This window comes from Hemicordylus capensis, chromosome 3, assembly GCF_027244095.1.
Source record: "Hemicordylus capensis ecotype Gifberg chromosome 3, rHemCap1.1.pri, whole genome shotgun sequence".
Classification (NCBI taxonomy): Eukaryota; Metazoa; Chordata; class Lepidosauria; order Squamata; family Cordylidae; genus Hemicordylus; species Hemicordylus capensis.
The window spans coordinates 309,539,950-309,564,539 of record NC_069659.1 but is presented as its reverse complement, the minus strand read 5'-3'; the positions used below and the strand labels follow the sequence as shown (position 1 = coordinate 309,564,539).

Below are 24,590 nucleotides of genomic sequence, written 5' to 3'. Positions count from 1 at the left end.
GCCTTCATACTACCACCCAGAACAAAACTCATTCCACACACAGGTGAAAAAAATTAGAGGAAACACTGTAACCCAGGAAAGAAAGTGAGAGAGAGAGAGAGAGAGAGAGAGAGAGAGAGAGAGAGAGAGTGTGTGTGTGTGTGTGTGTGTGTGTGTGTGTGTGTGTGTGTGTGTGACACACACCCATTTACAGTGGTTGTGAAGAGCTGGCATAATGTAGTGGATAAAAGAGTGAGTTGAAAATCAGGAAGACCCTGATTTGACAGGAACACAAACCACACATCCTAAAGATTATTAAATAGTATGTTCAGGCACTTTAGTGTCATCAGTTATATAGATCATGATGATTAGCTTAAGTATTGCTGGAGAGAGCACATATCTGCACTAATTCTGATATAATGTTGTTGCATTGCTGCATGGTATCCCCTACTTTGCGACAAGAAGAAAGTGCAGAGAAGAGCAGCAGCAATTAATATCAGTATGTAATGGTATAAATAGAACAAAATAATCCTATGTGTATTCCATTACAGATGGAAAGCCAGAAATTTTTAGCAGAAAATAGCGCTTCAGTTTATATAAAGAAAGTAGAAGCTAGAATTAATGAAGAAATAGAACGTGTGATGCACTGCCTTGATAAATCCACTGAAGAGCCAATTGTAAAAGTTGTTGAGAGGGAGCTTATTTCCAAGCATATGAAGACTATCGTGGAAATGGAGAATTCTGGGTTAGTTCATATGCTAAAAAATGGGAAAACAGAAGGTAAGTCAAGATGAGCAACTGCAATCTAGAGGCACTTCATATGAATACTGAAAGAGTCTTGATTGAGGAACCTCACTTATGATTAAGAAGTGCAGAAATGGGTAGCATGCAGCACTTGAGCTTCCTGTTCCTTTAGCATCTCTGGTCTGTCAAAACTCACTCAGAGAAACATTCTTAGTGACTGATTGGACTATAGGTACCTCCTGCATATCCAGCACTGTAAGAGATACTAGCTTATTTAAGAAAACAACTAGTGTTTCCTCTTGTGATTACTAAAGTGAACTAGTTGTCGTATCTCATACTGTTACCTTCCTACATTCATGACAGTGGATCTTCAGAATGTTTCTGTGAGCCATTGGACTTCATGTGACTCAAAATAGTTCCAACAAAGATACTTTACATGGCTATAGGAAACTTTATATGAATGTGAAGTATTTTGAATATTTGAAATGGCAGCTTTTACTGTTACAGGAGAATCTTGCAATACGCAGATCCAATGTCGGTGGTTTCGCGTATCCATGGTTGGGTAATTGACACCCAACCTCAGCATATGCGGGGTGGGGGCATGGTTCACAAGGTTCCACATATCTGTGGATTTGGGGTGGCCTCTGAGGTCATTTCTGGCCACCATTTTGGGAAGATCCATTTTGTGGCTCTTGCCGTTTGTGTTTGGTATTTAAAAAGCAATTTTTCACCCAAACCCCCAGATTTGGGACTTTTATGGGGCAGTGCTGAACTCCTGAAGACCCACAGAGCATGGTAGGGCACTCTTCTCCCACCTCTCCCCTTTAGGGCCCATTTTAGTTGTTTCTGCAGCCTCCAGGAACCAAAACCAAAACCTCTGAGTCCCATTGACTTAATGACTCTATGTCCGCAGTTCTGTTATCAATGGTTGTAGTGGAGAATGGAACCCCACAGATACCAGGGTTCTCCTGTATAGAATTAATTTGTGCAATTGGGGCTCAGAAAATCCACTAGTCTACTTTTCTGTGATGAGTGAAAAATGATGCCTGAGGAGTAATGTTCCAACATAGCTTCAGGAACCATCTGACAAGTAAATTTTGGTCTGGCTGGTGAACAGAATCAACATTTCTTGACTCCTGTGTATGATTTCAGCTTACTTCATTCCTTGTGGAAAAGATATTATATTTATATAATATTCATGCTTACTTACCAGAAGCAAAATTCTGACTAACAATTCATAACTGTCCCTGTTTTTATGTTATAAAGCTAGATGGCACTTAATTTAAGTTAGTCAAGCTTGTTGTTTTTTCTCTTGTGACCCTGTCTTCCATTTCGTTCTTAATGGCATTTGATCTTTGAGAGACAATTCAGCATATAGTTTCAGCCCCTGCATAATATAAACCATAGTGCTCCACACATCAGCATGGTACAGAAAAATATATATGTCTCAATTTGTATTTATTAAAGGGGAAATTTGACAAGGTTAATATCCAATGCAAAGCCACCTAATGGCACAGCGTGGAGTGACTTGACTAGCAAGTCAGAGGTTGCCGATTCAAATCCCCACTGGTATGTTTCCCAGACTATGGGAAACGCCTATATCTAGCAGCAGCAATATAGGAAGATGCTGAAAGGCATCATCTCATACTGCGCAGGAGGATGCAATGGTAAACCCCTCCTATATTCTACCAAAGACAACCACAGGGCTCTGTGGTCACCAGGAGTCAACACTGACTCGATGGCACACTTTACTTTTTATTTTACTTTAATATCCAAGGCAGACCTTAAGTGTTTGGTTTTCCAGTGTAGAAGGATAGAAGTTCTCATATGGACTACATATTAAGATGCGGGAAAGGGTTTGACTCACATTTGAGAGCCTTTGTTCTGTGCATCTATTGTCTTGTGATAGTCCATATCACATTGGCAACATAAGGTGATGATATTTTTTCCATTGCAGATCTTGCTTGTATGTATAAGCTGTTCAGCCGTGTACCGAATGGTCTAAAGACAATGTGTGAGTGCATGAGCTCCTACTTGAGGGAACAAGGTAAAGCGCTTGTATCTGAAGAAGGAGAAGGAAAGAACCCGGTTGACTATATTCAGGTATCTAAAGTTTCCCTACTAATGTTTTCTCATATCATCCCAAAGATGGATTTAATTGAGAATAGCACTTTAAATAAGGTTTTCAAATGTCTTGTATGAGAGGAGTAAGCATTGAAATTTCTTTATGCCCTGAAATGTTTAACAATCAAATCCATTTCAAATGCATTGATTATCTCATTTACCTATATGCAGTTTTAATTATCTTAATTGGAACAAACTAAACTTTCATTAAAATAATGGTCACCTTCTTTGTACCTGATAGCTTAATCTGTTGACAAACGAAATATTCTAATTAAAAAACCATTTTAGAGATTCTAGATGACACTGCAAAAAGCAGCCAACCCTATAGAGGCTAGAAATATCAATGGATGTAAGTTTATTGTTGTAACCACAGGTCATAACACAAATATTAAAACATAAAACTACACAAAACATAATAGCTAATGCATCATGCTTAAAGAAAAAAAAGATAAGACATAATAAGATAGTAAAAACATAATCACTAACTAAACAACATGTATGAAAATAAAAAGATATAATCCTAAATACCTAACTGAAGTTACAATTCTAATGGGTACAACTCTAATAAGAGAGCTAGTTCTGGAACTACAACTTATCCAGACGTGTAGCAGGGATAGCAGATCTTCCTAATTTTAAAAGACAATAAAACAAAAAAGGCTGCTTGATAACTAATATAAGGAAACACATCCCCCAGCAAGTAATTAACACATTCTGTTTCAGAACCTGTGAATTTATCAATGATCTGACCTAGGGATGTGCACCGGACCTGTTCGGGGCCATTTTAGAGGCCTCTGAACTGGTCCGGATTGGGGGCGGTCCGACGGGGGGGGCGGTATGTAGCTTTAAGGGCAGGGGGTAGTACTTACCCCTCCCGCCGCTTGACTCTTTAGCAAAGTTTGGGGGGGCGGCAGCGTTCCTCCCTGCTGCCCCTGTCCCCGTCGTTGCCTGGCAAAAGGGGAAGGCAGCGCCTTCCTTCAAGGCGTGCGTTGTGGTGCGCGCACACCCCCATCGCTGCCATGCACGCGTCGCACATGTTGGTGAGATGTGTGCGGCACGCATGGCGGCGACAGGCACGAGCCGCCACCCACGCCTTGAAGGAAGGCTCTTTCTTCCCCTTTTGCCGGGCAACGACGGGGGCAGGGGCGGCAGGGAGGAACACTGCCACCCCAAAAACTTTGCTAAAGAGTCAAGCGGCGGGAGGGGTAAGTACTACCCCCTGCCCTTAAAGCTACATACCCCCCCAGTGCCGGACCGCGCCTCCGTGGTTCCGTGCACATCCCTAATCTGACCCACTCTTTTTTCTCTTAGGAGCAATGTAGGACATAATGTTTAATGTCCTCCGCTTGCCCCTGGCCATAGGAGCAGAGGCACTGTTCCATGGGAACTTTGTGAAATCTACCCTTAAAATATGCCGAGGGCATTCTGGACTATTTCTGATTCCTCACCCACGTACACATTCCACCCCCAAATCTCTGCCCCATACAAAAGCTGCTGAATTACTTTGCCCTGAAATATTTTTAGTGCAGGAGCTATTAATTCATATTCTCTCTCTCTCTCTCTCTCTCTCTCTCTCTCTCTCTCTCTCTCTCGGAGAAGAAGGAGAATATTTAAATGATCCCTACTGTACACTGTGCAGTTCATAGGGCTGCATTAAGATAGACTGACCAAGCTAAAGATTTCTGAAGGAAGGGCATTGCTCTACTTGCTAAGTATTAATTGTCCATCTATGTTTGATTCTGCTGGTAACAAAAATTACCACTTCTGTTTTATCATAATTGATCCTCAACTTCTCCTCCTTGCAGTAATCGGCCAATCTGACCAGCATTCTTCTAAGCCCGATTTCAGCACAAGATATACAACCCTAAAGCTTCTAGAAATATCAATGGATGTGATTTTCATACAGTGGAAGTCATAAAAATAAATGTCTTGTTTTTCTTAAGGGTTTACTGGATTTGAAGAGTAGGTTTGACCGTTTCCTGCAAGAATCTTTCAATAATGACAGGCTCTTCAAACAAACGATTGCGGGTGACTTTGAGTACTTCCTCAATCTCAATTCTAGGAGTCCAGAGTATCTCTCATTATTTATTGATGACAAGTTGAAAAAAGGAGTCAAAGGAGTAAGTATATGTTCAATTCCAGCTATGCTAATTTGTGAGAAAAGAGAAAATAAAACTTTTTGTTCTGTGTTTTTGTTTTTATAAAGAGTGTTAATATAGGTATGCTGTCTACTTTGCAAAATGCAGTAGTGCAGTTGAGTGAATTCATCGTTTATAAATGTCAGTGTCAGAAAATAGCCTACAATCCTATAAAACATACACATGTAAATAAAACAAGATGGGGAAAAATCAAATAAGTAGTAATCATTACCTTTATAATAGGGTTAAAATTTTTTATGGTATCTTACTGCTGGGGGAATGCGCGCGCGCACACACACACACACACACACACACACCCCTTTAGAGTGTGAATCACAAAATGTGTACTTGTACATTAAGGGTGTGAACAAACTGTTTGTCTTGAACTAGGGCCAGTTCGGAGGTTTGATCGTGGATCGGACTGGAGGGGCAGAAGGAAAGGAACAGAACCCCCATGAATAATGAGGGCCACCTGTATCTAACTTTTACATTAGTTAGCTTTTGTGTTCTTGTCCTTGGCCAGCTCAGAATTTTGCATCTGTGTCTGCTCTCACCTGTCTCTTTCAAACTGATTAAAATAATGTTTTTGAAATACAGCTGTTGGACCTTTTGAGTGTAGCTGAGTGGTTCTTGGTTGACTAAATCATTGTTCACATTGACATGCTTAGCATTAGTGACAGTTAAATGCCATATGTAAAGCTGAATGTATTACTGTTGGCCCTGATCTGATTCAATTCTGGCATTCTCCAGTATGTCTTCATAATACAGTATAACAACTTGAAGTTCTTTGTAGTAGCTTTGGACCAAAGCATGGTTTATTCTGATGTGTGCACATTTTGTACAGTATTAAAAAGGGTTTTGTGCATCTGACCATATAGGCTTTAATAGGAGTTGGGCTGTTAATGAGAAAAAGCCAGAGCGGGGGTGGGGTGGGGTTGGTTTAAAAATAGAAAGTGTAGATGAATAGGATTTCCTTTCAATTTTCAAACCTTATACTAATAATATATTGTGGGACTAATTACGTGTCTATTCAAAAACATTTCTTGACTCATATTGAACTCTACTCAAACAGTATATGCAGGTATACAATTGTTTCATGGCAGTACAAAACAAACACAGCAAGGAACTTCTTGTTTTCTCTTCCCTCTTTCCTGTGCTCTGTCTTTGGTTAACCAAAAGTGCAGGGGGTGGATGTATGCTGGCAGCTGTTTCTGCAGTGGGTGGTGGAGTGGGGGGACTTTGAATAAACCCTGGACCAAAGCAGGGGAAAACCACCCCAGAAGCCCACATACTAGCCTTGAAAATTTTCCTAATGGTTCTGTTGCATCAGAAGCTTGAGGTCTAGGGTGAAACACCATAGAATGTGTTTTGAGACAGCTGCTCAGACATCTGAGATTGTCATTAATACTTTCATGCTTTGCTAATACAATGAATTTAGTTGAATATGTAAAAATGGGAAGTATTTCCTCCTCCGACATACATCAGATCTCTTTGCCTGTTGTTGTTGTTGTTGTTGTTGTTGTTGTTGTTGTTGTTGTTTCGATTTCTATACCACCCTTCCAAAAATTGCTCAGGGCAGTTTACATAGAAAAATAATAAATAAGATGGTCACTTCAGCTCTTTGCTCCTTCTAGGAAAGGGCTACTTGCCTAGTGTCCTTGTTGCTCAGAGTCAAACCCAGAGTTGAGCTCCAAGGTTAGAGGAATACCCTCATTCACTACCCGCTTTTATTCTGCCCCAGGGATTAACACTGCAAAGGATCAGTTACTTGATCTGAACTGTACCCATAAGTTGAGCTTCATACAATATCTGTGGAAAGTATTTTGTATGGAGCAGTTAACTGCATTTAAGTGTTGGTTTAATTTACACTAATTAGCTTACCTACTGCATGGTGTCGTGCTGATTTTAAGTGCAGGACATGCACATTGGTTCCATCCATCTGCAAACATTGCCCATGCTGACTCTATGACACCTAACAATTGTATCGGTACTCTTGTGATAATTTCCCTATAGGAATGATGGGGAGATTATCACTAGTGCACTGACACAATTCTTAGGCATCTTAGAGTCCTTCCACCCCGTAACAATGTGGAAGGGGTTTGCAGATGGGCAGAACCAGCTCATGCACTCCACACTCGGGTCGACAGGCTGCTGTACTTCTAAGTCATCATTTGTCTAATCATCTTCATATTTAAGAAGATATGAAGCAATCATTTTTGTGGAAGCTTCACTGTCTAAGGAAGAGACAGACCCTCCAAGTACATGGAGAACTTGGTGAGAGATGTGAACTCTAAGGGGCTGTGATTGGCTGCAGTTTTCTGGCATTAGCCACATATGCTTGAAGTAGTACATTTTCCATTCACACTTGATTTATTAAGCAAAAAAAGTGTAGTTTGTCACATGAAATATGAAGCTGTTCTAAGAAGACCCAACTCTGTGTGTGTGTGTGATGAGCAGTAGAGATGAGCAACAGATGAAAAGTAATGGTTTCTTTCTTTTGTCTACAGCTGACAGAGCAAGAAGTAGAGACTATACTGGATAAGGCAATGGTTCTGTTTAGGTTTATGCAAGAGAAAGATGTATTTGAACGATACTATAAGCAGCACTTGGCAAGGAGGCTTTTGACGAACAAAAGTGTTTCAGATGACTCTGAGAAAAATATGATATCTAAGTTAAAGGTAACTAGTTTGTTGTGTCTGCTTTCTTTTGCTTCTGTGTTCATAATTATAGCTACAGTGGGGTAATTGCAATTTAATCAGTGTAATTCATAAATTCTGAATAAAAAATGCTAACCAGCTGTATTTCTAAACCGTGCAAGTAGGATGCTATATTTGTGTTAACTGGCAACTGTTTAGTGGTGGGTCTCTTGAAAATGCTGAAGATGCAGTTAGAATAAGAGTTGCTTTCCTGTCAGCCTTGTAAACCTGAAATTGTTCTGGAAGCTAGGAAACTGTGAGCATTCAATTTTTTTGTCTTTGGGGAGGTGTTTAAAAACAATAGTGCCATTCTCTGCATCCAGGACTGGGGTGGCAAATTCTGCTAATCGCTTTCATTACGATGTTTGATTGTTTAACTGCAATTAAATCAGCATCTATTAAAATTATGCTACATTTTGTATTATCCTTGCATTTGGGGATGCTTACTATGGTTGTCTGAAACTAGACAGAACACGTTGTTGTACAATATTTTGTGATTACTCTCTTTCATAATTTGGATTATGTGAGGGGGGAAATGTAGAAAAATGATCTTTCTGCTTTGTAATGTTGCGATTTCAAGTGCCTAACCTGAAAACATTGCATATTTTAGAGTTCTGTATCATCAGTAACTGTTTTCCTTTCTTCAGACTGAATGTGGATGCCAATTCACATCAAAACTGGAAGGAATGTTCAGGGATATGAGCATCTCAAACACAACAATGGATGAATTTAGGCAACATCTACAGGCTACAGGGGTAAGTGAATGGACAGCTTGCTCTTTCACCTGCATCTTAACACTAATTTTGCGTTGTTTCTATTGCACTTTTTACTCAGCCTTAAAAAAAAAGTTTTGAGTAAAATCTGGATCTCTGAATAAAGGGTTGCTGCTCATTATGTATTCCAATAGCTAACTAACTGAGAAAACACTATACTGCCTTTCTACATTCAGGATAGCTTAACAGTAAAAATATGAAACTGCCTGGAGATTTGCATATGAGGTGGTATAGAAATGTGTCAAAATAAACAAACATAAAATAAAGATGCAAAGCAGCAGCAAAATGCACATTGGTCAGTATACTGTATAGCATGAAATAAAGAGTGCAGAAAGTAAATAGTTCAGCCAGTAGAAAATCAACTGCACAACCCAACACAAATAGCAGAGAACAAAAGCCCAGAGATGCAGGACAGGCCTGGTCTGGCATCTCAAAGATGGTAACGTGCTAGGTTTATTTTTTGTGTGTGGCATGACCACAGAAGAGGCCTTCTCTTCAGTACCTGTCTATCTAATGTCTGCAGTCAAGGGTACCTAGAGAATGGCCTCTGAAGATCTCAGCTGCCTTGGGATTTTCTTAATGAAGCTGCCTTGGGATTTTCTTAATGAAGCTGCCTTGGGATTTTCTTAATGAAAAGCGGGGTATAAATTTAACAATAAAATAAAGCTTCCAGGAAGGTTCATAGGGGAACATGTAGTCCTTCAGGTACCTAAGAACAGCCCTGCTGGATCAGGCACAAGGCCCATCTAGATCAGCATCGTGTTTCACACAGTGGCCCACCAGATGCCTCTGGGAAACCCACAGGCAAGAGGTATGTGCTTGCCTTGTCTCCTGCTGTTGCTCCCCTGCAACTGGTATTGAGAGGCATCGTGCCTCTAAGGCTGGAGATGGCCCACAGCCATCAGACTGGTAGCCATTGACAGACCTGTCCTCCATGAATCTGTCTAAGCCCCTTTTAAAGTCATCCAAGCTGGTGGCCATCACCACCAATTTAAGGCTTTAAGTTTAAAATCTGCTCTTTGAATTGTGTCTGTAAACAAACTAGGAGCCAACAAAATTCTTTAAGAACTGGCATAATATACTCACAGCGGTGATCCCCTGTCAATAGTCTGGTTGCTGTGTTCCGAACCAGTTGACATTTGCAAAGAATTCTCAAACTCAGCCCCAAATACAGTATAGTACTAGTTCAACTTTTACTGTAATGTCCAGGCTACAGGACTGGTATTAGAAGACCAGCATTTGCCACCTGCCAAGAGTAAGTAAACATTGCCCTCTGAGCACCAGAATGGCAAATGCAAGCCATGAATTTGGTTGTCAAATACTGCTACCGGCTGCATGTACAGGAGGAGCAGAGCAGGGGCAGAGCGACAGAGGGGAAGAGCGCTGCCACCACGGTCGTTCTAATGTCAGAGAGTTTTGCTTCTGGAGGGAGAACTCTGGTCAGGATTGTGGGGAGGGAGAGAGCACTCTTTTCTCATGCCATCTTTCCACTGAAAATCACCCACCTGAAGCAGAGATTTGCTTCCCAAGTGGCAGTTTCCCAAATCACGATATTTAAAGGGGTGCTTTTTGGCAGGAACTTCCCTCTCCCCACATGCTGAGGTTGACTTAATGCATGGCTTTGGGGGACTCAAAAGAGGCCTTCTGGTTGGAAACATGCTTCTGTAGTGTGTGTTTGCATACCTATCTAGTCTGACCTGGGTGTGGGGAAGTGGCAATGTGTTAATATAGGTTTAATTAGGAAATCAGTTGTGTTAACAGCAAGGACATTCTAGGTAATCAGTTAATGAATGTAAACTCATTCTGTCTGAAATTGATTCATTGAGGCTCTCCACATGAGCAGTGTGGAGAGCCGGATGAGTTTAGGTGGGGAGAGTAGGCCAAGCCTGTTCTCCCCACAAACAAGCACCCATGGAGCCCTGGGCGGCCAGATCAGTCGCCCACAGGATTACTGGATCTGTCATGGGGCTGGTAGGGCCTGCGGGGATCAGGGGCCCCCAGAAGTCCCAGGAGACTTGGAGGCTTGTGTTAGCCTCCCGGCAGGGGTCTCTTCACAAGTTGCTGCAGTGTGAGTAGTACTGTGGAAACACGATTGCCAAAATAAGGTGATCATTTGGGGGGGGGGGACTTAAGTAGGCTAGCCGTCGGGAGTCACACAGCTCCCGGCGCTTCCCACAGCCATAGGCAAGTGGGCTGGGCTCCCTTAGCCCTCTTTCCTGCGGTTGTAAGAAGAGCTTCCTTGTCTGTTTGTAAATGGATTGCTCTAAATGAATTGCTCTGTTTGTAAATTCATTTCTCTGTCTGGATCCTCGTTAAAGGATTTAAAGATGTTCATTATAATTTTACAGCCTCAAAATAATCCCTTGTCTTCATCATAATTCACCGCTACCTTACTCATTTAAATGTGGGTGATTGCACATCAGCTGCCTAACAAATATAGGAAATCTTTCTCAGGTTCCCTTTTGGAACTGGAACAGGAGACCACGGTAGGCACTTCTGAGGATGGGATGCCAGTTTAAAATAATACAGGACTCATTCAAGACCCTGTAATTGGAATAAGTATAGTTTAAACCTCAGTGGGTATTATGGGATAACTTTGTGTCCTACTGAAAATTTTGTGCAACTAAAAGGCTTTTAATGTTGTCACTGATACTCCAATACACAATATCACCAAATATCAAGTAGTTAGATTTGCAAATGTAGCTCACGGTTTGCAAGTATAGGTGAGGCGTGCATTTAAAATTCATTCGCACCCGTTCTGGTTTTCTTGGTAACATTGATGGCCAACCACACACCATGACCTGTCAGTGGGTGGGGAGCACAGGCAACCAGACATCATTCTGGATTACAACAAATACTAACATGGGGTGGATAACCAGGACTATTTAACCCACATGACCACCTACAGACATCAACAGGTGTTCTCAGTCTGCTGGATGTTGGTGGCATTGCCAGCCTTAGTTGGTTGAATCATGATCCCGCTTAGAAACACAAGTCTCCTCAAATAAGATAGTACTGTTCTTCATTGAGACTGGAGAATAGTTGATTGGATAGATGAAAAGAATGATGGACATCCCCTGTCTAAGCCAGCCCATCAAATCAGCAACTCCTCAGCCTTTGTCATCAGGCTGCAGCAGAGGGTGAGGCAAAGCAGTAAGGCGCCTTCATCAGCCTAAGGAGGACCAACTGTCTTTTGACTCCTTCCCTCTGAGAACGTTTTTCTTTTTAAATTTTTCTTGTGAGGATTATGGGAATTGAAGTCCAACACCATAAGGCACCCAAGTTCAAGAACCTTTGTCTTAAGTGAAAAGGTTTGGAAATGCTGGCTTTTCTACCAAGATGTGGGGAGTGCAGAATTTTCTGGCTTTTCTGCCATGATGTGGAGGTTGATGTACACTGGAGAAATTGAGGAACAGTTACTTTGTTAGTGCTGAGAAAAATTTGGTAAATACTTGAACATAGTGTGACCATATTTCAAAAGTTGCATAATACCTTGAATTCAAGACACCATAAATATGCTTTCAAAGTAACATTAACATTTATTAAGCAGTTTGTTCCTAAGGAATACTATTATCACTGATTTCTGACTGTGCATCTGCAATAATGTGGATGTACGGGATGCAAAAATACCCCACAGTGATAGAACCAGATACATTTTCAAGACATGTGATGAAGGTCAAATCCCCCAACAAGGATCAAGACAGAACAGTTCAGTTCAATATTTGTTATCTTTCCCATGGAAGTACTCATCTTTAAAACACAGTATCCGTTTACAAACTGCCAGTGAATCTACTTCAGACAAGCAGTGAAATTACATGAACTCTTAACTCAATACCTCTTATCAACATGTGGCTTTGTGTTCAGTTTGATTGTATGGTTTCACATATAAACTGAAGTGAGATTGTTCTAGTACATCAGATTTTGTCAGAGCAGTTTCCAGGGGAAGTAAAAGGAGTAACACCTAGAACTGACTTCCTGCCACCACCTCAATGGATTAATTAAGCAGCTTTGATTCTCAGGAAATTGAATCCTGACCCCAATAGCACATTCTCCATCCCCACAGAATTATGGTGTCTCCATAGCTCTGGCTACACTGTTAGCTTTTAAAGGAGGGAAAGTAACTGAGGGACTATATATGGGGCTTTCTCTCCTCTCCCCACCCCCAACTTTGGTGATTGCAGATCTAAGCCTAAAATGAGAAGGGGAGACACTGTCTCAACAAGGTGGGCAACCACCTTAAGCATGTGTGTGTGTGTGTGTGTGTGTATGCATGTGTGTTTTAATGCAGTGCTAATGGCAGGAACAAAGGCAGGACGGAAAGGGCATGAAGGGTCATCAGGAGAGGCAACTGACAATCCACCAGAAACTGAGTGAAACGTGCCCCAACTGCCTGGGTTAACAGAAACAAGGTTACGTGCATGGCAGTTGGAGGCTCCACGAGGAGCTAGCTAATCGATCTGTGAGGTCCCTGTGCAGGCGCAGAACCCCATTCCTTATGAATGCAATGGGTCACGATCCAGATCCACTTATTGCACTACAGTGTTGTTGTAGTTTTGAAGAGAAGGAAGAGGAATGCCCTCAGACAAGTGAAGCAAGGGGTAGGTGAACAACCCTTCATAAATTGTATGTAGGGCTGGTTCAATATTTTATAGGCTGGTTAATCCAGATCTACACTCACTTGTACAATATTGAGGAGACACATCAGTGGTACTTAGGTTTCCTCCTACACTGTGTTACAATTAGATTGAATAGCATCTAGGAAACTTATTAACTGAAGTACTTCACCAGCAGGTGGCACAGAATTATCTTTTTATAAGGAAAAATAAATAAATGAATATCTGCAAGCATTTTAGTAAGTTCTGTGTACTTCAATTTTTCTGTATCTTTTCCCCCCAATTTAAAATAATTCCATGTCTAGGCCATCAGAGTTGTGTTTTAGGGGCTTTTATCATGTTAGTTAATTGGATCACGTTTGGAGCTGCGTTTTAGGTATGTGATGCTTACATAGGAACAGGAGGCTGCCTTATACTGAATAAGGCCATTGGTCCAGCAGGCTCAGTATTGTCTGTTCTGACTGGCAATGGCTTTCCACAGTTTCAGATAGGAACCTTTCTCAGCTCTACCTGAAGATGTCGGGAATTGAATCTGGTACCTTCTTATTGTAGGATCTCCCGATAGCATTATTTTGAAAGCTACTAGGCTGAGAGCAAAAATAGATGAGGTATTGGAGATCGGTAATTGCATCTCCCATGTCTTTAGATTTCTTTAGAAACCAGCTAGAGTGGAGAAAATTATATTAGGACTGCAGTGCTGAGGGAGAGAGGCTAAATGTTTTCCTAATGTAAATTTGGGCAGATGCGGGGAGCTCCTGTTTGCCCCGTTAAGGAAAGCACTGTGTATGGGTATTGGTTGAAAAAGGCAATGATAAGAGTAAACAGTGCATTTTTTCTTTGTGTTTTCTGTAGGTCTCATTAGGTGGTGTTGATCTGACAGTGCGGGTTCTTACAACGGGCTACTGGCCCACTCAGTCGGCCACACCAAAGTGCAACATTCCCCCAGCCCCCAGACATGCTTTTGAAATATTTAGGAGGTAAGGAATGGCTAACATTCATATATGAATAGTAAATTGAATGTTTTTTAAAGTATAGATTTGTCTACAATTCAAAGATCACATGTGCATCAAATGCTTCTGTATGTACACCAGAACGTTTTTCATTTCCTCTTGCAACAGCCGCTTGTGGTATTCATTAGATGTCACTCTGGAAGGTCCCCCAACTAATTGCTTGACAGTAGCTTGTTGGTGGTACAAGGATCTTTGGAAGCTATGGTGCATGAGCAGAATATCTCCAGCATTCCTTTAGATTCTGCTCAGTTAGTTTGTACTGTATAGGAGCATGATTGGCATTGAAAATCTTAAGGTCTTGTGGGATAAAGTACTGAAACATAGTTTTGGAAAAGTGTGTGTAGATAATTTTTTTTAAACATATATCACACACACACACACACACACACCCTCTGGCATGGCCTTGCTTGAGGCATAGTATCAAGTTTAACTATGCCTCCTAGAATAACTGTTGCTAGCTTGCGATGTCACGTGTAAAAAGCTTTTCGGCCTATAGTTTGATACAGAAGTTCAAGTGGCCATTAAACTTTTTGAATTATTTACAGATTTTATTTAGCCAAACATAGCGGACGGCAACTGACACTCCAGCATCACATGGGTTCTGCAGATCTCAATGCCACCTTCTATGGTCCTGTTAAAAAGGTAAATGCTGTGCCTGAAAAGTGTGCTTTGTTCTAAAGTCATTTTCATTTCTTTGTACAAACTCAACAGTACTCATCCATGTTATAATTTAAATGGTGGTATTCTGTGAGATTTATTGTGTTAAATAGTATTTTAAATGTGAGTTTAATACACACAGTTCTGTAAATCCAGGGTCTCGAACCTTTTTGCCAAGAATGCCACTCCTCTTAAGGTTCAAACTTAAGTGAACCTTCCATTTCCTTTTCTCTTCCAGCAGTGAGGCTACTGCTGAGTGCCTCAATAGTTGTGGCTTCTGTTCCCACCCTCTCCATTAGGCAGTGGACTCCCTCCCCCACCCCACCCTCAAATTTTCCGCACCATCCTGTTTGGGAGAAAGACCTTTGGTTGATGGAGAGGGCAGGAAAAGGATATGAAGCTGGGGTTTCTTTGGGACACTTCCAATTGTCGATGGAGGTGTGATGCCAGGTAAAATCATGGTGACATGAATAACTTTTGGCCAGTTACTGATTGGCACAGCTGGGTGGGCCTTCTGATTGGTGCTAGCTCTCGCCCATTGCCAACCTGGGTGACCTCTAATGTTGCCCCTCTGAGAAGTTCTGTTGTAAATTAGCAGGTAAGTGCCATGTGCAAAAGGTCTGACGTGAAACATTTCCTCAGCTTTGTGTGGTGAAAAACAGTGAAATCTGTTTGATGCAGTCTGTCTTAACATTCTGAAATCATATTCAATGGTTTCGATCTTCAGATGGATAATTAAAAAGCAAAGTTTATAACTATGGAACTTCATTAAGTATTTTTGCTTTTAAATGCCTAATCAAATATTATTTAAACTTCGGGGGAAAGAAAATAGAGGCAGGTATCTCAAAAGTGAAAATCCTTGTATTATTCCTGTACTGTAGATTAGTCAGCCAACAACCTCTAGCGCACAAGTACACAGAATGCTTAATCAGAGGGGTAAAACATAATGTTCCCAAATGATGTTTGACTTTTTAAAATTAAAACAGGAAGATGGCTCAGAAGTTGGTGTAGGAGGTGCCCAAGTAACTGGCTCTAACACACGGAAGCACATATTGCAAGTCTCCACTTTCCAGATGACGATACTAATGCTTTTTAACAACAGAGAAAGATATACTTTTGAGGTATGTGCTGTGGCTTTCTGTGCTAGATGCAATTTTTACAGCTATCTCCTCAATGTGTTCTTATCTCCCCACCCCCCACCCCGCCTTGTAGGGAGGGGAGATTACTCATCCCTTTTGGTAACTGTATAGAAAGTTCCTGCACTTGATATCCAAGCCTGTTGATGCCTATTGTATCCATGCATCTTAATGCTCTTGTTCACAAACATCTTTACTTGCTAGTCAAAGTCTGAGTAAGAAACATTGACTATATACTTCAATGCATCCTGGGTTTGACTCCAAGTGTATTTTATATGCTTCAAGTCCTTTTGAGTCTAGGAGGGGTTTTTAGAGCCTGTTGAACTATCTTGAGTGGAACTGAAAGTATTATAGCCCAGCCCAACATTTTTATTTATAATCCTTAGCAGTAATGGCATATTTTGTGTAGTATTTTTTTCCTTACTAAATATTCAGTTTTCTTTGCCATATAATAATGTGCAAGCAGGCACTTAATGTATTTTGAGATGAAGCTGTGAAGGCTACTTTAGCCCATAGTCAGGTTGAAATGGGAGAAGATATTTTTTCAGGTACCTAGACCTTAAGCCATATAGGACTTTAGAGATTAGCACTAGCACTTTGGATTGTGCTCAGAAACTGCCTGGGAACCAGTGAGAGGTTTTTAAGCACTGGTAAGATGGGTTTCCAACATCAAGTCCAAGTTATCCAAACAATTTTGTTTGTTAGTTTGATTGATTGATTTCTATACCGTCCTTCCAAAATGGCTCAGTTGACAGTGCTAGCGTAATAACTGCAGTTTCCGAACAGTCTTCAAAGGCAGACCCACCTGTCAATCCGGGAAGGTACCAGTACGTTGATAACAGCTAGGCAAGCTATCTCTGTCCAGCAATGTCTGCAGCTAACTAACTAACTGCAGCTGGTGGAAGACACTCTTGTCACCTGTGCCCTTGGACCTCTAGTGACAAAGGTCTAGGAACACCCAGAAATGTGAATCTGTTCCTTTATGGAAAGTGCCTCCCCATCCAGAACAGGCTGATTGTTGCAATCATGAGCAGACAAATCACCAACCCACTGTTGCTCTGTTTTGTTAGGGTTGAGCTTCAGCTTTATTGTCCGTCATCCAAGATCATGTGTGACAAAGGAATACTTAGAACATCACACATTTAAATCATACCACATGTTGTGAAATGGTATCTGCAGTCATTTGTGTACGTATACACACACAAAGCAAGCCACATCTTCTTAATTTATGTAGATAATCCAGGTGCTACTTCAACCTAAAATACTGTATTTGAATCAAAGGCTATCAATTCTCATGCCTCACCTGTACTAAAGCAATTGTAGTACTTGTCTGTTTGAAAAGTTTATTAACAGAAAAGTCTATTTGAAAAGTTGTATATATTTTTTGAAAAACAATATAGTCCCATCCCTGGCTGCCTGCAGGCTTGAATTACTACTACAGCTACTACAAATATTTATATACCACTTTTCAACAAAGGTTTCCAAAGCAGTTTACATAGAGAAATAATAAATAAAAAATAAAGATGGATCCCTGTCCCCAAAGGGCTCACAATATAAAAAGAAACATTAGACACCAGCAACAGCCACTGGAGGGATACTGTGCTGGGGGTGGATAGGACAAGTAGCTCTCCCCCTGCTAAATAAAGAGAATCACCACTTTAAAAAGGTGCCTGTTTGCCCAGTTACCTACAACTTTGCTGAATGTGTAGAGATAATTGAGCTGCTGTCACATTCATGAACAAGATGTCCTGTGCCAAAGTGGCCTGCACAGTTGGAAATTTAGTAAACCTATCTGAAGGAGTAAGATGAAATGCAAAAAAATGCTACTGTCAATTTATGCAGTCAATGGCACTTTCATTTTTAAAATAAATCTTCGGCATGCATCACTTCTAGATTTGCCACGTGGCGTTTCCTGAAATTTTGGATACTGAAGACATTTTCATTTCTGAATTAATATTCAGAATTTTTTCCTTCTAAACCTAATTTACCACATAAAAACTAAGTGTTCTGTTTAATGTAGGAAATACAACAGGAGACAGATATTCCTGAAAGAGAGCTTGTACGAGCGCTACAGTCTCTTGCATGTGGAAAGCCAACACAACGGGTTCTCACAAAAGAGCCAAAATCAAAAGAAATAGAAAATGGACATATATTTACAGTGAATGACCAGTTCACATCCAAACTGCACAGAGTCAAGATTCAAACAGGTATAGTCTTTTTCATCCTCAGCTATCATGTCTAGATATTTAAAATCCTGCAGTGTTATAGTGGTGCAACTCTAAGAATAGGTGGCCAGCTATTCCTATCTGAAAGAAACAGATATTTCTGAGCAACAAGGGACCAATATTTCCCTCAAGTGCAAGTCATTTGGCATTTTTTGTTTTATCTTCCTTTTGTGATCACTTTACTGACCCTTCTCATTTTGTGCCTTGTGCAGTGGACAGCAAGAATATTCATACATTTGTAGGGTTGGGTCCTGACTTGCATGAGCAGAAGGATGCTCAAAGGCAATTCCCTGCCCCCTGCTGTACGTTTGTGTGTGTGCGCGCGTGCATGCATGCCCACACACAAAGACTTGAGAATTAATGGATCCTCTGGAACAGCCAAGAATGGGCGAGTTAGCCAAATAGGGGAGAGGCACCATGCATGAGTATAAAGCTTGTGTAAGGTGTCTCTACCTGATTTTGGCCAGTTGCCCATTGTACTTGCATCGTCCCCTGCACCCCAATCCAAAGGTATTCCAGAGAGGCCCCCAGCCCTCAGTAGATTTTGGGAGGACATATAGGGCTGCAGTCGGAAGGAAGGTGTGGGTAAGTCCCCTTGTTTGTGCTTCTTTGCACTCACATATTCCAGATAGGAGTGGTAACTTAAAACCTTGTAAATATTGACTTATTTATAAAGCCATTAGCAAGCTTAGCTAGTTCACTTAAGTTTTGATGGTTTAGTTGGACTACTAGTGATTCTCTTTACCATGTAAGAAGGTTGGTATAAAGAGCTTTATACAAAATAAAAAAGGGAGATAGGTCAGATGCTATGTGACCTAATTGGAGGGAAAGGGAAGGCTGAGATGAAAAAGTGTGAGGGAAATCCACAGGCAGCAGTTTGAAACCAGAACAGAACAGGCAAGTACAGGCGAAGTGGTGGTGAAAAATGCTACCACTTCAGACTTTTGTGGGGTACATAGAAAGCTGCCATATACTGAGTCAGACCATCTAGCTCAGTATCGTTTACACAGACTGGCAGCAGCTTCTCCAAGGTTGCAGGCAGGAATCTCTCGCTCGCTCGCTCTCTCTTTCTCTCTGAATTACTAATAAGAATATGCTTGAGGGATTGTAGCATATAAGAAAGCTTTTCAGAAGGAGATAGTATTTTAGCAAAGCAAGCCAAACTATTTCCAAAGGTTGCATTTTAGCTTTTCACCTTACTGTATCAGGCTTTGACATGTGACTTGGTATAAGCAGCCTTGTATTATCCACAACTGCAGTTTAACAAAGATGACCCTTTCCACTCAAGAAATAACCTTAAAACTAATTGGCTGTAACCCAGAATTGCAAGTCCTACAAGAAACAGTCTTGTTCAAAACATGTTTTAAGATTAATAAAGGAATCAAAGTGGACATTCTTACACATTGTTTGTATTTTTGTACCATATTGCTTTACAAACAAAATATTTTAACTGTATTTCCAAATAACTGAAAGATCAATATCTTTAGAATTAAATATTTAAGGCATTTCTAAACATTAAGGCATTTTTCTTGTTTCAGTTGCTGCCAAACAAGGAGAATCGGATCCAGAAAGAAAAGAAACAAGACAGAAAGTAGATGATGACAGAAAACATGAGATAGAGGCTGCTATAGTGCGGATAATGAAATCTAGGAAGAAGATGCAGCATAATGTGCTAGTAGCAGAGGTAATATTGCTCACTAGTTCATATGGCACCAAGAGTGCAAATTATGTTTTGTTCAGTTAATGATGCTTTGACTAGGGGGCATTTCTAAAATACAGATGTACACAAGTTGCAATAGTCATCACTTCACCACCAGAGAACTTTGAAAGCTGGAGTTCTGTGAGGGCAAAATGATGACTCTCCAGCAGAAGGAACCCCATAAGAATACAATACCTTTTTAAAAAATCTATATTAATTCTCCAAGACAGGCCATGCGTGGGGACGTGGCAGAAAGGAGGCGATTGGCTGACAGATGGGGAGAGAGTTCCAGAGCAGCAGGGAGTTTTGCGGGGTGGCTGAAAAGCAGTTTGAAAGTTGGCTTGGGCACCTTGAAGCGGCAGGGAGCTCAGAGGTTGGGGGCAGCTTTAGGAGCTGGACAGTTGGCTCTGGGGGCTGTGAGCAGCAGACAGTTGGCTGAGCTGCACCGTGAAGTGGCAGGGAGCAGGGAGCTCAGCAGCTGTCAGGCGAGCGAGTGACAGTCCCTGACAGTGGCAGGGGGAAGCAAGGACTGTGAGACAGAGATAGAAAGATGGATGATAGAGAGAGGGAGCTGTGGGAAGAACAAGCAAGAGTTGGGGGGAGAGCGAGCGAGTTTTGGGGGGAGAGAGAGTCAATGGGGGGAAGAAAGCGAGCCGGAGAGTCGGCGGGGAGAGCGAGCCGGAGGGTCGGTGGGGGGCAGGGAGAGCGAGCCAGAGGGGGGCAGGGGGCGCGGATAGCGAGCCGGAGGGGGGCAGGGGGCGGGGAGAGTGAGCCAGAGAGGTGGCGGGGGTGGGGAGAGCGAGCCAGAGGCGGCAGGGGGCGGGGAGAGCGGGCCAGAGAGGTGGCGGGGGGCAGAGTGGCAGCAGGGGCAGCCAGAGCGAGCGAGAGATTTGTGGGTGTGGGGATGCCGCAGGCTCAGTGCACGACCGCACAGATGCTGTGTGCAGGGTCAGCTGGTAGTAGTGTTTTTATTACTTTATCCATAATATAAACAGAAAAACATAAAGAAAATAGAAATAATAAAAGGGGAAAAAAGGGGGAAAAAGACGTGATCAACGATACAATTACAAGGATTCTTATTAGAGTCTATTTACACCTGAGTTATTTACACCATCATCTCCCTCTCCCCTTCTCCAATCTGGAAGATAAATGGCTGCAAATTTAAAAACAGTAAGGTCAATAATTAGTGTACCTATTATCTACACAGAGCATTCAGCATTAAATTTCTTTACAAAATGAAACCTAATCTTGGGTGAGGAACCAAACCCTGTGATATCTTACGTTAAATAAATGGTTCCCATGTCTGAGAAAAAAAATCTTCAGATTTGTTCTTAATATATGCAGTAAATTTGGCCATTGATGCATAATCCCAAAGTTAAGATACCGATCGTCTAGAGACGGAATCAGATTGGTTTTCCAGCAAGAGGCACTGAGGATTCTTGCTGCTATTATCATATATAAAGAAAGTTCAGTGTATCTTGCTGAAATAGATGGTTTAGTGATATTTAACATAAAAATCTCCGGCGGGGGGAGGAAAATCTATATGCAAGATTTGCTGCATCTTCAAATGTATTGTTTTCTAAACTTTTTGAGCTTTTTTACATGTCCACCACATATGATAAAAAGTACCTTTCTGTTCTTTACATTTCCAACAATCCACAGAGTATTTATTGTTCAGCTTTGAAATCTCTGATGAGGTAATATACCACTGTAGGTACATTTTATACCAGTTTTCCCTCAAGGTACTATTCACTGTAAATTTTATGTTCACCTTCCATTGAAATTCCCACTGTTGCATCTCTATTGTTCTGTTAAAATTCTTCATCCATTTTATCATACAGTCTTTCACCTGTTCTGATTCTGAATCGTACAGAATACAATTCCTAAGAACCTTTGGGAGAAAAGACTGTTAAAATAGTATAAACTAATGTTTTTATATTAAAGATACGTCCCAGTTCCTCAACTGTTCATTTTAGATTGTAAATTCTGTTTTGGAGAAACTTTTTACAGTGAAGGAAGAATTTGATAAAAGTGTGTTTGCTGTGCTGTTATCACTAACAGTGTGTTTTCCCCCCTGTCTCCCTTTGATTCCAGGTAACTCAACAATTGAAGGCACGATTCCTACCAAGTCCGGTTGTTATTAAAAAGCGTATTGAAGGACTTATTGAACGAGAATATTTGGCACGAACACCTGAGGACCGCAAAGTATACACTTACGTAGCATAAAATGTGTTCCGCAAATATGATTTATCCTTGGACTATACTCTTCGCATGAACTGGGAAGTTCTTTTAAATCATTAAATATTAAGGTGACCATCTCTTCTATTAAATTACAATACATGTTCTATACCATTCAGATCAAGCCTTTACTCCTTCGGAGAGTTTTTCGACATCAAATTGATTGAGCTTCAAGCTTCTCAGCGTTTATCCCTGTAGAGATCATCCTTACAGTTCCTCGGGAAAATGTGAATGTGCCGCGTTTTGTTTTCAATACTGTATGAAAACAGGAAAAAAAATAAAAACAAATTTAGAAAATGCAGCTCATTTAAAAAAATAATAAAACTGTTGACATTTCATTTCCCCAGATCTTCAGTGTTGATGTAAATGTGTTTTCTGTAGTGTTGCTTAGCACTTTGCGCATTGTATACGTTGGGTTACAAGAAAAACACAGCTGATAAGACCGGATTCCCAATAATATTGCTCTGCTTTGGACATTTCTTTAAAGAGCCATGTTTAATTTAAAGATTTGGTAAATTTATAAAGACCTGAAAACACAATTTTAGCATGCTTTACTTCTCCACCTGCATTCACTCATATTCCAGTTAATATGATGAGGAACCTTTTTGGGGTCACAGTTCTGGGCTGTAATATTTGGCCTGCCCTTTTGTAATTTTGAGTTCTTCCAAATTAAGTTATATACTGATTAGGTTTGTTATGGTTCCTTTTTAGGAGAAATGGGGGGAACATTTAGTGTGTATAAACTGTATGATACTTTTTGCTGTTGTACTCACTGCTCATAGTGGATTGTACAGAGCGATGTTTTTATTTCACTCAATGTAGACAAAACAAATTTAAAATAAATGGATTTAGTGTACACGAGCACTAATTCAAATCTATTAGAGCACAGGGATGACAATTTGTTAAACTAAATACCCCTTGGAGAAGCACATTAGCCTATACTCTATTCAAGAGGTAGAGGAGGTTTATGGCTTTTAAGTTCCCACTTTCCAGAAGGTTCAAGTGAAGCCATTGTGCACTATTAATTTACTGTTTTAAAATGCAATCTAAAAATGCAATAAATATTGTTACTTTGATCTTAATGACATCTCTAGTTCTTAACAGCACATATTTCCTCCCTCTCCTCAGGGTGGTTCAGCAGGAAGTTTCAGAATCTGCTCCAATGCTTTCAAGACCAGAATTTTTCTTAAGAGGATGTGCACTGCATCAAATTTATGATGTATAATCCAACGTAAAAATGTATTTATGTAGTTCCTGTGCTATAAAACCTGTTGTTTCTTCTTTTTTTAATACCAGATAATTTAACTTGAGTTTATGTTCTCATCAGACACCCAGCAATGGTATTTTCAGCTGCTGGAGTCAAGGACAAATCTAAGTGGGTTTTCCTCCCCACGTGCTCCTAGGCAGGACTATGTTAATTAGCTAAAGTGAACGCCTATACGGCCTGGGGAGGATAATCCCATCCTAGTTCTTCCAGTCCTGCAGTGCTCCAGGCAGCCCTCTCCCCCCACCCTCTATCTAACTTGATATTCTTGCCATTCCATTTTACTACTTTCCTCCTTTCTACCTCCATTCTCGTTGTTTATCTACTCTAAACCTTCAAAAAAAAAAAAGTTCTATCTCTTTCCGATAGAACTCCTTCTATTCCCTTTTCCTCCCTCCTTCCCTCCCATTTCTTGCATGGAGCATGCAGGTAAGACTGGGATTGTTTGGGTCCCCAAAGGAAAGGGACACACGGGTTTTCCCTCCATTATGAGAGCCCCCGGATCACCTCTGCCCACTCAGGCAACACCTGCTGCTCTACCACCACCTGACCAAGCCCAAGATGCTGCAACGGCCCACTCTTGGGCCACAAAATACACAGCAAAGTGGCCCAGTGTGACACGGACAGGGGCAGAGAGGCACAAAGAGGAGAGCTCACAGACACCATCGCTGCTCTCCCTAAGGCGCCACCAAGCCGCAGACACCAAACTGAAACGCTTGCCTCCCACCATGAGGGAACTCAGGGCCATGGCAACCAAGCTTCTCCCTCTGCACCCACTGAAGAGGCCATGGTGGATCAGCCACACAGCGAGGAGGATGACCAGCTGATGAAGCACCCCTCACACAGCCTCATCTCTGCAATGACTGGGCAGACCAAGCCAGGCGAGATGGAAGACAACTCTGCTCCAAATGACTCTCAAGACCTGGTGAGATCTAACCCTATTGACCGATCTACTTCCCCTTCAGGGCCCTCTGATTGATTGATTGATTGATTGATTTTCTGTTGATTGATGCAGGTAGGCCACAACCTGCTCTGCCCCATTGCCCAGATAAAACCTTCAGAGTGGCAGGATTGGTTTAAATCTAGAATTGCTGAATCCCTGCAATCATCTAAAACACCTCAAAAAAGAACCAAAAAATGAAAAAGCCACAGGAGGAATCCCTCTTCCTCAGAGGAGTCTTCCTCTCCACCTAAAAAAAGCCAGAAGGAAAAGGAAACTTACTATGGTTATAAACTGAATAAATCTGGCACATCAAAGAGTACCAAATGTAAAACCAGGGAACCCCACTCATCAGAA

General features: G+C 41.2%; 1 protein-coding gene across 3 annotated transcripts in view; it reads left to right on the top strand.

Moving 5' to 3' along the window:
* Positions 1-23,111, top strand: part of CUL3 (cullin 3) — a 90,209-nt gene extending 67,098 nt beyond the window's left edge. For all 3 annotated transcript variants that reach the window (XM_053309624.1, XM_053309622.1, XM_053309623.1), the window contains exons 6-16: positions 531-759; positions 2,681-2,826; positions 4,788-4,964; positions 7,490-7,660; positions 8,326-8,433; positions 13,917-14,041; positions 14,620-14,716; positions 15,718-15,852; positions 17,888-18,074; positions 19,631-19,776; positions 21,886-23,111. In XM_053309624.1, coding sequence (XP_053165599.1) covers positions 531-759; positions 2,681-2,826; positions 4,788-4,964; positions 7,490-7,660; positions 8,326-8,433; positions 13,917-14,041; positions 14,620-14,716; positions 15,718-15,852; positions 17,888-18,074; positions 19,631-19,776; positions 21,886-22,017 — 1,653 coding nt within the window. In that variant the 3' untranslated portion in view covers positions 22,018-23,111. The remainder of the gene's footprint in view (positions 1-530; positions 760-2,680; positions 2,827-4,787; positions 4,965-7,489; positions 7,661-8,325; positions 8,434-13,916; positions 14,042-14,619; positions 14,717-15,717; positions 15,853-17,887; positions 18,075-19,630; positions 19,777-21,885) is intronic.
* Positions 23,112-24,590: the final 1,479 nt, after the last annotated feature.